Here is a 14,508-nt window from a genome sequence, read left to right as displayed (position 1 = left end):
ATCCCATCAGATTTAGTGGTAAGAGCACCCAGTGGACAGCCCGTCAAAAACTGACACAGTTAAAGTATGAAAACAGAAAGAAGGTGTACTGGACTATAAACAAAGCAAAATAGAAACAGTCAACGGTCAAAGGACAAGAAGTGCAGTGTAGGACAGCTGGAAATAGCAAGGGCGTGGTGATTAAGTGAGTGGTCACGGTGTTGGAGTACCTTGCAGACAAGTCGTGTTCAAACCCCACTTGTGCCAAATTGTTGTTGTTGTTGTTCTTCTTTTTTTTCGCTGTTCACTGTATTCAAATTTCTGTGTGTCATGGTGTAACGTCCGTTTGCAACAGAGGGGTGTAAGAAAGCTGATTGCAATTAAAGTTGATTCTGCACAGCTACTCTATTAGTAGCCGAAAGGATGTCTTTCGAATGGGGACCCAAATGTTTCATGACAAGGCGATACGTCCAGCCGAATCCTCCACTGGAAAACATGTCTGGTGTGTCATACATGGCATTAGTGACAAAGCGTATGTCGTATGAAAGCAATCTTTTACCGAAACGTCTAATTTGTGCTCCTGGTAAGTGAGTGAGATATGCCTCCATCCCCGATTGAGGTGTTCGAATGAATGTGAATACGATCAATCCCAAGGAAATGATGAAAACATAGTAGTCTGTCACATAAGCTGCAACATACGAACGCAACAATTCAAAAGTCACAAAGTTTTTCTGTGCTCTATCAAAACATATGTTTTTAATGTTTGAATTTGTTGCCGACCGCTGTGGCCGAGCGGTTCTAGGCGATTCAGTCCGGAACCGCGCTGCTGCTACGGTCGCAGATTCGAATCCTGCCTCGGGCATGGATGTGCGTGATGTCCTTAGGTTAGTTAGGTTCAAGTAGTTCTAAGTCTAGGGGACTGATGGCCTCAGATGTTAAGCCCCACAGAGCTCAGAGCCATTTGAACCATTTTCTTGATTTGTTTGCTGTATCTCGCCTGCTCGCACTATTCATCACGTTTACTTGCAACGGTAACGTATTCTTTCCACATAACGCATGTTCTATGAACAATGTATAGTATGACAACTGTCAAGACTACAGAAAAAGTACAAACATTTCAGTGACTGGATGGACAGTTCATAATGCGGTGAAAAAAATTATATTAAATTAATGGCAGAAGGGGGATTCGAACACAGGTCGTCTGCTTGACGGTCCATCGCCATAACTACCTCACCACAGCGCTACCGCTATGCAGACGCGCCCATTGTTACACTTGTTAGCTTTTCTGTTTCTATTTTCCTTTGTTTTGACAGTTCAGTCCACTTTTTTCCTGTCTGTATGCTTGAACTGTGCTCAGTTTTTCACGGGCTATCTACTGGGCCACCTTACAAGTAAATCTGAGGTAGGTGCGATCGGGAGTTTCTCTTGTTAGTGATATACCACTTCCTGGGCGCGCCTCACATCTAGTGCTGGTCACTATTCTGGGCGCTACCACCGGCGTCGGGTTTGCAGGGGATAGGACTACTCCACAGTCTGGATACAATGGGCCACTCTTCCCTTAATCAGGCTACATGAGTTTTGGTCTGGGCCGACTATGGATGTGGACAAGAATTAACCGTTTGATGTGCTTACAATCTGCTCTGGAGCCTGACTGGCCTAATTTTAATATTATTTCGTGGGGCTGTTTTAGAGCTCACAAAACCAGGTATCAGTCGGCGTTCCACACGAGGATATGTTGCACGCTTTCTAAGTCACGCACTTGCTCACAAAAGCCAAAACCACTGAGCCCATCACGCCCGTGCAAGGGAAACGCATTTACCAACTCTTTCAGTTTTCCATAACAGAAGAGAAAATTTATTGATCACGGAGGATGATTCACTCCAGATATAGTACATATAACACCTTCAAAAACTCAGCCATGCCCCTCAAAGCAGACATGTAATTCTTCAGGCGGTTTTCAGCAAGCGAGTTGTAGAGGCTTTAGCTTTCTTGTGTGATTGTGACCAACAGTAGATATACATCACTAGCGCTAGCGCTAGATATAAGACGGACACTATTTGAATATATATTCCTATAGGAGGTAGTATCGGTCAAAATTTCTGTTATGCACTGAGCACAATGACGTTACTACCAACCACAGACGGTGAAGCCAGCAAAGCTGTCCAATACCTAAAAAACAAGAAGTCATTATGCTTAGATGAAGTACCCATGTGTGCTGAAACAATGCACACAGAGTATACAATCTTCCTTAACAAACATTATAAATAAATCATTCACATCAGGGAAGTTCCGTACTTCTGCTAAAGGAAGGTAAAGCAAACGACAGAGAAAACTACTGGCCTATTTCCTTGTTTTCACCATTTTCAGAAATAATAGACTCAATTATAATAGACAAATTATCGAATTACTTGAATAAATACAACCTTTTAAATGAGTAGCATTTTGGTTTCTAAAGCAGCTGAGGTAAAGCATCTGCCATATTAGAATTCTCAAAAGTGGCACTTGATGCTCTTGACAAAGATTGTGTCGCAGACATATTTTTAGACCTTTTGAAGCCTTCGGTACTGCTGGGTATAAGATTATTCTAAATAAGCAAGATGTTCTTGGCATAGAAGGCACAGCTAATGGCTGATACCGCTCATACTTAGCAGACAAGATACAAACAGCAGAGATGACATGTATCTCAAATAAATCTAAACTTTTAGTAAAGCACTTATCAGAAGCAAAATACATTAATGTAGGAGTTTCTCAGGATAGTATATTTGGACCAATTGAGCCGTGTGCGGCTCGCGTTGATGCCGTTCATAGCTTGGCATCTTGTTATAGCGATAGTGGCGTCTCGTTTTCTTAGTGCGTTCACTGGCGCCACTACGTTTGGTCGCCTTGTCTGTCCGTGAGTGGCAGCAGCAGCGCTTATCGATAGCGCGTACTGTGGTACCATCTTTGGAGCGACCTCTAGTATTTCCGAGTCGTCGTGTGTCGAGTGAGCTGAGTTGGGACGGAGCAGCAGTGAGGACCGGACAGCCAGTACTCGCTCGACCGCTGGCGACACACATGCACTGTCCGACGGAAGAATGTGGTCACGAGAGTGTACGACCACTACAAGGACCGGATTCAGCGAGTTTTAGCTGAATGGACCGTGATATTCGCAACTTTCACGTGTGTGTGTGTGTGTGTGTGTGTGTGTGTGTGTGTGTGTGTGTGTGTCCGTCGAAGTGCCCTCATGGCAATAAGTTGTCAGTCGACGATTTATACTGTGATCTTTCTCCTGCCTGACATGAGTGGGGATGACCGTTGGTTGGCCGTTTGGTCGGTAGTCGTAGCGACGACGTGCATTTGGTCTTCCGACGGCTTCTGGTTTCTCTGTGGTTGTGCCGACTTATAATTCGTCCGTGTTGTTTCACAGTGACTGGTTTCAGTATTGTGAGTTGTCAGTAGAATTGTTTTCCCGGATCCGTGTGTATCTTGTGGCTTTGAATGAGCAGTTATTTTAATGCTGTCTGCGTACTGGATTTGGTGAGGAGTTGCGAACGGACATCAGTTCAGTCGGGGCGAAGCAGCGAGCAGGTCCGTGCAGCGCGAGGGCAAGCCGGGCCCGCTGGCGGCGCGCTGCCGCTGCCGGATCGAGGAGGGGTAGCTGCGGGAGCGACGACTTCGTTGCACACCGAACTCTGGACGATTAAGTTGAGTGAAGAGTTAACTGCTAATGCAACCCCGCCTATTCTGAGATCTCGCCTTTGGTCGGCAGGTTGTTGCTCCCAGGGCCGCTGAGCCTGGTGGCAACGAGTGAAGTGTATCGAGGCGGTGAAATATTGCAGCCGTCTTTCTCTATTTGTTATTCATCATTGATTTTAGTATTATTCTTATTAGTGAAGTGCAACCAGCGGTATTTTCTGCCTTGTGGCCGCTAACGCGCCAGTTACCTGCCACAGAGGTTAGCGTACTTTTCCAGCAGTGTACCTTTCCTCGTCGTATTGACGCTGTCCGACATGGCGTGTAGTTCGATAGCCTCTTGTATTGTACTTTGCATATTTTTTGGGAGGGCTACCTTGGTTCTAGTGTTTCATTCGGCCTTGGGTGTTTTCTGAAGATGTAGTGCTGTCTGTCTGTCCGCCCTTGCCTGAGTATATTCCATCGTTGTACCGGTGATCGGATGTTAGGCCGATTGGTTAGTCGGTAGGTCGGCGCTTAAGCTGCCCCTAGTTTGAGTTGCCATCCTGTTATGTGAGTACAAATCTTGGCTGCCTGTCTAACCTTACCTTATGTTTGAGTTACCTTCCCAGGCCGACCGTTGGACCACTTGCTGAGAACAGCTTGTCCTGATTCCTTAGATTGTGATGTTCGTTTCAAAGATATTTGTAATTTTCTAATTATTGTTGCTGTGGCCTTCAGCCAAGCAATAATTTCACGTCTTTCGTGATAAGGCCTTCAGCCGTGTTACAATAAGTCTTTTTTAAAGCAAACTTGTTTTGAAAGCAAGGTATTTATTTTAAAGGTGCTATTTGGAATTGTTCTTCTCACTTCTAATTCAGGCCTTCAGCCGTTTGTTATTTGAGGTTATTGTTGGTGGCCTTCGGCCCTAAAAATGTGGAATTTTTTTTCCTGCGATAAGGCCTTCAGCCGTCATACAGTCAACTGTGCTTTTTTTTAAGAGATTATTTTCAAATTTTAATTTCCTTAAATAAAGTTTACGTATTTGTTGTGCAACCGAGAGTAACTATATTTTTTTTATCGCTCCGAGCACTATGGGACTTAACATCTGAGGTCAACAGTCCCCTAGAGCTTAGAACTACTTAAACCTAACTAACCTAATGACATCAAACACATCCACGCCTGAGGCAGGATTCAAACCTGCAACCGTAGCGGTCGCGCGGTTACAGACTGAAGCGCCTAGAACCGCTCGGCCACGGAGGCCGGCGAGAGTAACTGATTATGGCCCTGTCCACAACCGTAACCTTATCCTGCCCCATCCTGAGAAACCAGTTTTCACCAATACCTTTCCTTATACACATCAATGACTTTTACAACAGTGTTAATGACGGGTGAAAAGCTCTTTTTGCTGATAACAGTAATATTATTTTCAGTGCGAAAACAAGAGAACTCTTTACGAATAAACCCTCAGAGAAGTTAACAATCGGTCAATATGTAATTAAGTGGCATTGGGCACTAAGAGAACAAATGCAGCGAATTTCAGTTTGCAGAGAAAAAATGACCTTGTCAGATTAAATGCAGATAGTAATTTCAAGAAAATGTCTGGATGGAATCCTACTATAAGACCACGGCCGACTCTCCCATCCTTGTCGAAATAGACCTGTATGTAAATGCCTGTATATATGAATTAGTGTTTATGTAATTCTGCTGACTTTTTATAAGATAACGTGACACTGATCTTCGACAGTGTTCAGTCGACCGTGGACATCCACGAAGAAGTAGACAGGTCGAAATGTCGATCGTATAGAATGAACATAATGCGGCCTAACAACCCAGAAGGTTTTGTTGTTGTTCTTAAAATGTAATACCAAGACATGTTCAATATCTTAGTGAAAAAAGACCTGTGTATGGATAAAACTATTGCTGCTGTTACTACCAATACTGCTATTCCCATTACTACTATTATGTGATCGGAAACCAATACCGGTTGAGATATGATACTTTTACTAGTGACGAGTAATGTGTAGTATTTTATGCTATACGCATGATTCACGAGAGACGGCATAGTAAGTTACCACAACATACATAAGTGAGCAGATGCACATCCTCGAGAAATCGTGGAGGTGAGGCTTAAGGATCAATGTATGGGCTAGGAATTGTGACAGATTCATAGGGCCATACACTTTACCAAACAATTAACATGGTTTCAACAATGAAAACTGCACCAGCTACTTATCTTTTGCTGCTTAGCACGACGCGTTTCGAGAATTTACTCTCACTTTAAAGTGAATTTGTGCACTTGTTTACAAGAGAATGTTTGGTGATGTTTGGATGGAAGTGTGATTTTCTGCCCATCTTGCATACTAAGTTAGATTGCTATCGGAAAATCGGACAAAATGAATTTTTGATTTTTTTAAAAATGCTAATGTTAGAAATGGTATTTATGTTTGTTTACCTACAGGTATTGTGCCTCCTCCATTATGCAGAATATCACACACACGCAAATCATCACTTACACTGTTTCCAAAACACGCGGCAAAGATATTACGACACTATGGCCTCACAAAGAGTTTGTACACAGTAAGAGTTGTTACAGGATTTTGGATTACATTATATGTATGAGGATGTAAATAATAAAATATATTTTTTACCACTACTGACTACTAACTTGTTGATTGCATTTTTTGTTCTAATGATAAAATGTACGTGCCTCATAAATACACATAATGCGACAATTTTCATAAAAATATACATTTCCTCATTAGAAAAAAAAGGGAAAAGAAAAAAAATGTAATCGATAATTTAGTAATCAAGGTGAAAAAATACATATTATTATTTACAACATATATCATCCAAAACATTGCAACAACTCTGTGTACAAACTCTTGGTGAAGCCACAGTGTTGCCGGCCGCGCTGGCCGAGCGGTTCTAGGCGCTACAGTCTGGAACCGTGCGACCGCTACGGTCGCAGGTTCGAATCCTGCCTCGGGCATGGCTGTGTGTGATGTCCTTAGGTTAGTTAGGTTTAAGTAGTTCTAAGTAGTTCTAAGTTCTCGGGGACTGATGACCTCAGAAGTTAAGTCCCATAGTGCTCAGAGCCATTTGAACCATTTTTTGAACCACAGTGTCATAATACCTTTGCAGCATATTTTGTAAACAAACAGTTGACGATTTACGTGTGTGTTATATTCTGAATAAAAAAAACTCAAAAATTCATTTTCCGATTGCAGTCTAACTACGTAAAGACGCAAGAGGGGAAGAAAAGCTCACTTGCAAACTTCACCAAACATATTCATGTAAAGAAATGCACAAATGCACTTGAAAATGAGAATAAATTCTCGAAACGCGTTGTGCTAAGCAGCAAATAATAAGTAACTGGTGCAGTTTTCATTATTTAAACCACGAGTGACACAGTTGCAGGCTTCCCCAAAGCATCTAATGCAATGAACGAAATTGATATTAACGAGGTGCTGTGTATCACTGATATCTCCGCAACGAATTATCAACGCTACTGTTGAGTCACTTTTACAGAAAGACAACGATTGTTGCTGACGCGCTGCATGATGTTAAAGATTTGTAAACAACGATTGTAGTTTATGCACAACTGAGTACCACTCCATTTTTTACGGGTCCATGTGCCATGGATTGGTCGAGGAGGTCCGGTAGTACGGCCTCATCGTTCACTGGATCTGAAGCCGTTGGGTTTGTAGCTATGAGGACATTTAAAGGGAACGCCCAGCCTACCGACAACGTGCAGACGGTACAGGAGCGTGTAACCAACGAATGGGTTCAAATGGCGCTGAGCACTATGGGACTCAACTGCTGAGGTCATTAGTCCCCTAGAACTTAGAACTAGTTAAACCTAACTAACCTAAGGACATCACAAACATCCATGCCCGAGGCAGGATTCGAACCTGCGACCGTAGCGGTCATGCGGTTCCAGACTGCAGCGCCTTTAACCGCACGGCCACTTCGGCCGGCTCCAACGAATGGGACGCAATCACAATAGAGCCAGGTGCATTTGAAAGAGTGAGCGATTCACTGCGTAGAATGGCTGAAGGATATGTTAGGATGCATGGTAACAACATACAGCACTGCTTACAGTGTCTACTTCTACGTAACAAGACGGAAGGGAGGACAATTTGCCCGTATCATAACAGGTATTGGTTTCCGACATATTATTATAGATACTACGCTTCTAGTTTTGATCAGCGCCCTTCCTGTAGGAACATGACGCTTCCTTTAAAACACCCTGTGTGTCTATATACACCGCATGACAAAAAAGCAAAGCACCCAAAGACGAGGCGAAAACGAAAGGATACTTCAGTGTGCGACATTTTGGGTTGTATGGGAATGAGCATGTGTTGTGGATTACGAAACAAAATACAATCCCTCTCTCAGCTCGCCGAAAGTCAATGTTCTAAACTGTTAACGAGTTCTTTATCAGCTCTGAGCCCCAACGTGTTACTGGACGAAAAGATTTACCCTCACATTACACAACACAAACACTTCACTCGGCTCACATAAATATAGTTTGACTTACAAATTTGGCTACGTTTCGTCTATGGGGCTCCAACTCACAATGTACCCAATGTTCCACAGAAGTAAATTTGGAAATTTGTGGACCAATGCCCGAGGGAGGACCGAACCTCTAACGGGGGGAGCCGCGCGAACCGTGACAAGGTGCCCTCGACCGCCCGGGTACCGCGCGTGGCTTTCACGGAAGTATTTAATATACTCGCAAATTTATGGAGGATTTACTATGCAAAAATCACGTACACACTCACGTATTTTTCAAAGTTTCACAAATTCGAGTTCATTTCCAATAAGAATACAGAAACATCGAAAATCACAGTTGACAATAAATTAATTTCAGAGCATGACCGAGTTTCTTAAGATCTTGGAAGCCGTTGAATAAATTACTATTAATTGCGCGAATAATATTTAGTAAGCCGTTTAAGTTCCATAGTATATCGAACTATAAATTCCACAACGGCTACACACTGAAGGCTTATAAGTGCGGCTTGTACCACACGCCACCCGAAAAGTAACCAGTTCATGAGATGCCGAAAAATATCTGTTTCTGGAAGTAGGAACTCTGAATAATTCACACACGCGAACTAGTGGCTATTTCACCGCTCGTCAGATAAAACTTTCTCCTTACACAGCCTGACCGCCTCCAACGGAGCCCGAGCGTAGGCTCCCCTCCAGATTGCCGCTGTTCACCCAGGAAACCTCGATCAGGTATCACTAAAATTGCTGAAATTTTTAACTTTAACCTTTAATACACTTATGATGTATTAAATTACACGGCAATTTTCCGAGAAATATTGGGCTGTTATCGGCTTTCTTTTATCGCCATAGTTTATTTGTGAACAATAGTTTCTTTGGTTTTCCTCCGTTTTCGGATTCACAAGTCTAAATATTAACAGACAATTTAAATTATACGTCAAAGAATTTCCTTTATAGCTAAAGTTACAGTACTGCCGCTACTTTTATATTTCTGTTTATTTAGTGAGAAAAGCTCTTTTAATTGTGCGAAATCCACTTTTCGGCCTCTCATTTAAATATGTGAATAATTTCAGTAAAGATGCTATCATAAAGATGCTATCACAGACCGATACAGTTCTACGAAATATATCCGTAGATACCTCTTTTGTTGCAATCGCATAATGCGTTGCCGAGATTTTCTCTTTCATGGTTCAAGAATTGCTTATAAACTTTAGCTTACAATAACTTATAAACTAATGCGGATATTGAAGGCGCGTCTTCACATTCGAAATCGTCCATCTTCTCCTCTTAAAATCAGCCCACTGGTTCTTCTGCCAGACACATGGTCCAATGTTTATTAATTTTGAACTGAGCTTTAATTCTGCACTGGACCCGAAAAGCGGCCATGAGAAACGAACCGCCTTTGTGGTGCCCAACGGAAGGGTTTCCCCGGTCACCGTAACGGCTTGTGGAAGTCCAGAGACAACCCCATCTGTGGAGCATAGTGTGAAACTGACCCTCCACGTGCTCCTGTGAAGCTGATTTCAGTTGTCAACATGAATATGATCAGATCTTTGCCGCCGTCTGTGCGTCCCTGGTCGCGTGTTTGTGATTGAATAAAGTGTCTCTTCCTTTTACAATAGGCTGTTGTGTTACAAGGGGTTGAGAGGACACGTGATGTTATTTCAGCGATTATAAAATCGAGTATGAGTCCACTTATTAGTATAACGTTGTTCCACCTGTGGCCTGCACTGATTCGGATGGGAAGGGTGACATGAAGTCCATTGTATCTTTTCTGGGGAACGCTGGTGCATAACCGTTGTAACTGGTCCTTGGTATCCGGTACTGGCGGCTAAAAAAAAGTGTGAAATCGGGTAGTGAAAAATCAGGAGAACTGTGGTGTTGAGACTGATTTCAATAACGTACATGTGCTGGCTAAGGAAGCCAAAATTTATAGAAGAAAAGTCCGAGAAGTGATTGAAATTTTGAAGAATGCGGGTAACTTCGGTAGAGAAGACTGCTATGTTTCCTGCATCGTGGCTTCTAGCTATCAAAGAACTGAATACGCGGCCGCGGCGGGTGAGCAATACAAACAACGCCCTGGAAGCCACCTCTACGGACAATAATATTTTGGAGAAATATTACCCTTATCTTTCTCTGCGAATTTCGCTTCTAGCCAATGATGACTCACCAATATCAGCAGGAGCAATTTTAATCAATAACTCTTCTCTAGCACTACTGCGTTTCTAACGGCTCATGATGGTTCCCCAATAGCAACCACAAGAGATTTGGTCAATAACCCCTTCTACGGAAATGGCGTGGGAATACCTCACTTATTATTCAATGACGATGGCATACCAATAGTAGCCACAAAAATGTTTCCCAATAATCTCACTTTTCCAGCACAAGCTGGACACTTCTTTGACAGTGTTCAGTCAACAGTGGATACTACAAGATCCTGAAGGAGATCCGAACAGAAGGGTCGAAACGTCGATCGTTTAGAAGAAATGTGACGTGGCCTAAGAATCCAGAAGATTTTAATTTCATGTTACATATATTTGAAATAATTGTGAGATGTGCATAAGCGAGCAATGCCACAGGTAAATAACTCCACCTAAACCCTTGGATCGATTTCAACCAAATTTGTTACACGTTCTACTTACTACCTGGAAAGAAATATTGTGGGGGAAAGGACTACAAATTCTCTATTCGTGTGAGGGTGTCAACGTGAAGAGTGAAGAAGAGGAGGAGATGACAGGCAGAGGTGGGAGGGAGATGGGAGGAGGTGATGGACATAGATGTGGGTGTGGGGGATGGACAGAGAAAAGGGGAGGGGTAAATTTACTTGGGGGAGGGATTGACAAAGTGGGAAGGAGCAGATGGACAGAGAAAGGGAAAGGAGCAGATGAACTAATAGAAGATGGGAATAAATAAATACCCAAGCAATGCTGGATACTCAGCAAGTAGTTTTTATGTCTTGCGCTGTTGTTTCTTGGTTCTTCCTATAACTTTTCCAGCACAAGCGCGGGAAAACTCCCCTTCATAAGAGAACGTGACAGTGTTCAATCAACAGTGGGTACCACAAAATCGTGAGGGAGATCCGAGCACAGAAGCGCATGGTGGAAACACATTAGTGTAGTAAGTTGTTTCGGAGTCACAGACTCACGCCTTGTACTCTACACAGACTCATTTCCGATGTGCCTTCCAGATACGTGCACTTATACATAAACCACATAGCCAACGTGGTAGCTAGTAGTATCTAATTGGGATAGAGACGGGGGTCGCGAGATAAACGTTAACATGTTACACGCAAGTTCTATGAACCACATTCTTCTTTCAGTTTAGGGAATACTTGATTCCCAAAACAGTTTCACTGTGTGATAAGTGCGGAAAAAGGATACTGAGAATTAACGGTGAATATTAATGGGTGACTTAATTGGGCCCGTGGAGACTCGGTGTCACTGAAACAGACACTTCCGCTCGTTGAGTATCGGATAACGCGTTTCTCCGCAGCAAGAGAGCCGTTTTCATTTTCTCCTCCTTCAGAAAGCAAATGGCACCATTCTGGAGCAGGTTTCGAAACTTCCATTTTTTTTTAACTATTAGTCACTCCACCGCTTGTACAGTGTGCTCGATATACTGTGCCAATATTCTTATCTGTAGCTAACTACTACTGTCAGTAACCTGCGTAGTCTGTTCTGTATTTTCTAGTCTGCGTCTGAACCTACTGTTTTTCATCTCTGCTGTACCATATAGTGCCAAGTCAGCCACTCCATGATGCTATAACACATATCACTCTAACCAGTGCCGTCATGGATGGGGTTCTTTCCTGGTTTTACTTTATCGCCTATTCTGTTTACAATGGGCACTTCTTCATTTAGTAGTCCATATGTCCACAAAACTTATGATTTTTCGATAAAACCGAATTTAAAATGCTTCCATCCTGCTTTCCGGATTTGTGATGAATCACGTTTCCTTTCCACGCACTTCTGTGCACCAGCCATACACTTCTGACTCACCACCACATGAACCAACACTTGATACCAGTAGAGTTCTTTTGTTGAAGGAAGATGTGCCAGTGTACTGATACTTTGCTTGCTACGCCTATCCTGCGTAATCTTACTTCCTTTCATAAGCGTCCGTCAGGAGAGGCGATTGGGGGGACTTGCCCTCTCCTGGAAGCTGTGGCAAACTTTTTATTAATTTCAAAATTACATATATTGCTAGAAATGATTCAGGTGATTCTACTAAACCGCTTGCTTTTAGTAAATTTCTTTTGTAAATACTGCATTGTTTACTAATCAGGTCATTCACGGTATTTTGTAGCGGCGGCGGTTTCGGCGTTATTTTGGAATCTTAACCTACCAAATGCCGACTGGTGCAGGAAAGAGATGAGCGACCTAAGTGATGCTATGTTTCAAGATTCACAAGGGACACGCAGGAGCCAGTATCGACCAGGAAACAATACGATTATCACTGAATTTGCAGCGTGATGTAGGTCTTGCTGGGAACACTGAGTTCCTGGCCGTGCGCCAGCTTGACGCTATGGATCTCCAGAAAGTCCACATCTGCGTCTGAGGGTCGGCAGTGCTGGTAGCTACGACAAACAGCTGTCACTGGTGTGGACAGCAACTATGGTTGTTTCCTCAGAAGCTATCACGACATGAGGGGAAACTACGTCGGCAAGAGCTACAGTTCGACGGGAAACGGTGCAAACAAGATAAGAACGATGAGAGTATGAGTGAACGATGCCTTTGTTGTGGAACAAAACGCATTGCAGATTTATTTCCATTATATTGTCAAACTGTTCAGTTGCAGTGTGCAACACTTCGAATGCCTGAGCAGTAGCCAGGACGTCCGCGACTGTTGGGTCTTCTAAATGCAACGTCTCCGGACACACCTCTTGGTCTGAAGCAGAATGGATAACAACGATGCTTATCAGAAAGTCAGCAATGAGCACAAATAAATCTGAACTTCTGACTAGACATCGAAGGTCAGCTGTCACGTTTGATAGGACTGACCTGATTTCTTTCGCTGCTGATGAAACTCCATACTGGAAGCCACTACGAGGGTTTACTTAAGATAATAACGATTGAGCATCTCACAACACTGCTGCGTCCGCTCATAATGCAAGTTTCCAAAGCAAATGAAACGTTTTGGTTTTGACCAACAGGATGAACGATTTTTGGAAAGTCGGGTCCTCTATCTGAAACGATGCGAACTACTTCTGCAAATGCTGCTCACATGTGTTCCAGTCCTCCTCCGCCTCTTCGAACGGTGGAAAAGCTAGGGGTGCAGATGGATGAGTCAAGGGTAGTTGCAGAAGAACCATGGCATCCTGTGAAACTGTAACCAACTGACAAAGCAAGTCTAGATGCTGTTGCTGTTGTAACAACTGAACCAACCACAACTCCATTGTGCTGACAGGCTACAAGCAGAAATGAAGCAACCTTGTCACCAAAAACCGTAGTATCTACAATTTTTGATTTCAAGAAATACAGCAGCAATGACAGAACATCAGAGCTACACACAGTAATAGCTGGTGGATTTGAGGTACAGGGCGATGCCGTGCAGCACCAATGAAACAGCCGGAAATTCCAAATTGCTTTATTAGGGCTCTATGCTGTGGCTCAACACGGGAAGCGGCAGCGAGGCTGAGGCATCCACTGCCTTCGGTTTATTGTCGCCCTACAATGCTGGCAGAGCAGAGCGGTGGTCGGCTAGTGGCTTGTGATGCAACTGCCTGTGCAAACAGTGACTCCGCGACCTGGCAGTCTTGGCTAGCTTGTAACACTTATATCGATCAAGAGTAAGATTATTTTGAGTAATTGTGCATCTGCAATTTATGAAGTGTGTATTCTGTGTTGTTTGAACTACTTACTCTATGGCAAGAAAATTGGAGTTTTGTAACGTATACACGAAAAAAGCAAAAGAATATGTTGTAATTTTAAGTTGTTATAATATGAAGACATTTATGAAAGAAGTATGTTTGTTTAAAGCTGGTTCATGCTTAGGACACGTGTATTTTTAACATGTAAACGCTTTAGGGAAGTCCTTCCGCAACGGAAGTGGCGTGGCGCGATGTAAAAGGTTGGGTTGGCGGTCGAGCTGAGCGGCTCCTTTGTGTGAACGGCACGTAGTGTGTGACTAGCCCTAGCACGGTACACCTCGACGGTGCTAAGACAGGCATTGGAAGCTGTATTAGAAGGGATTTACCTCGGCAGTGGATCTGACTATTATTGGGTATTCACGGAATAATGGAATGGCTCTAATATGTTGAAAATCCGACGCCAAGAAGAGAATTTATAGAGCATTCGCACATCAAGAGCCGTGGGTACAGTTAGACGCCATTTCGCCTGCCACTAATCTTCGCCACTGCTTCATAGA

The 14,508-nt window shown here is 43.2% G+C and overlaps 1 protein-coding gene across 1 annotated transcript in view; it reads right to left on the bottom strand.

Annotated features, from left to right (window-relative positions):
* The window catches only part of LOC124620108 (hemicentin-1-like), a 125,366-nt gene extending 111,829 nt beyond the window's left edge, over positions 1-13,537 (bottom strand). Inside the window, exon 1 of the mRNA XM_047146777.1 lies at positions 13,366-13,537. Coding sequence (XP_047002733.1) covers positions 13,366-13,537 — 172 coding nt within the window. The remainder of the gene's footprint in view (positions 1-13,365) is intronic.
* Positions 13,538-14,508: the final 971 nt, after the last annotated feature.

The sequence above is a fragment of the Schistocerca americana genome, chromosome 6 (assembly GCF_021461395.2).
Source record: "Schistocerca americana isolate TAMUIC-IGC-003095 chromosome 6, iqSchAmer2.1, whole genome shotgun sequence".
NCBI lineage: Eukaryota > Metazoa > Arthropoda > Insecta > Orthoptera > Acrididae > Schistocerca > Schistocerca americana.
This window is presented reverse-complemented; position numbering and strand designations above follow the sequence as displayed.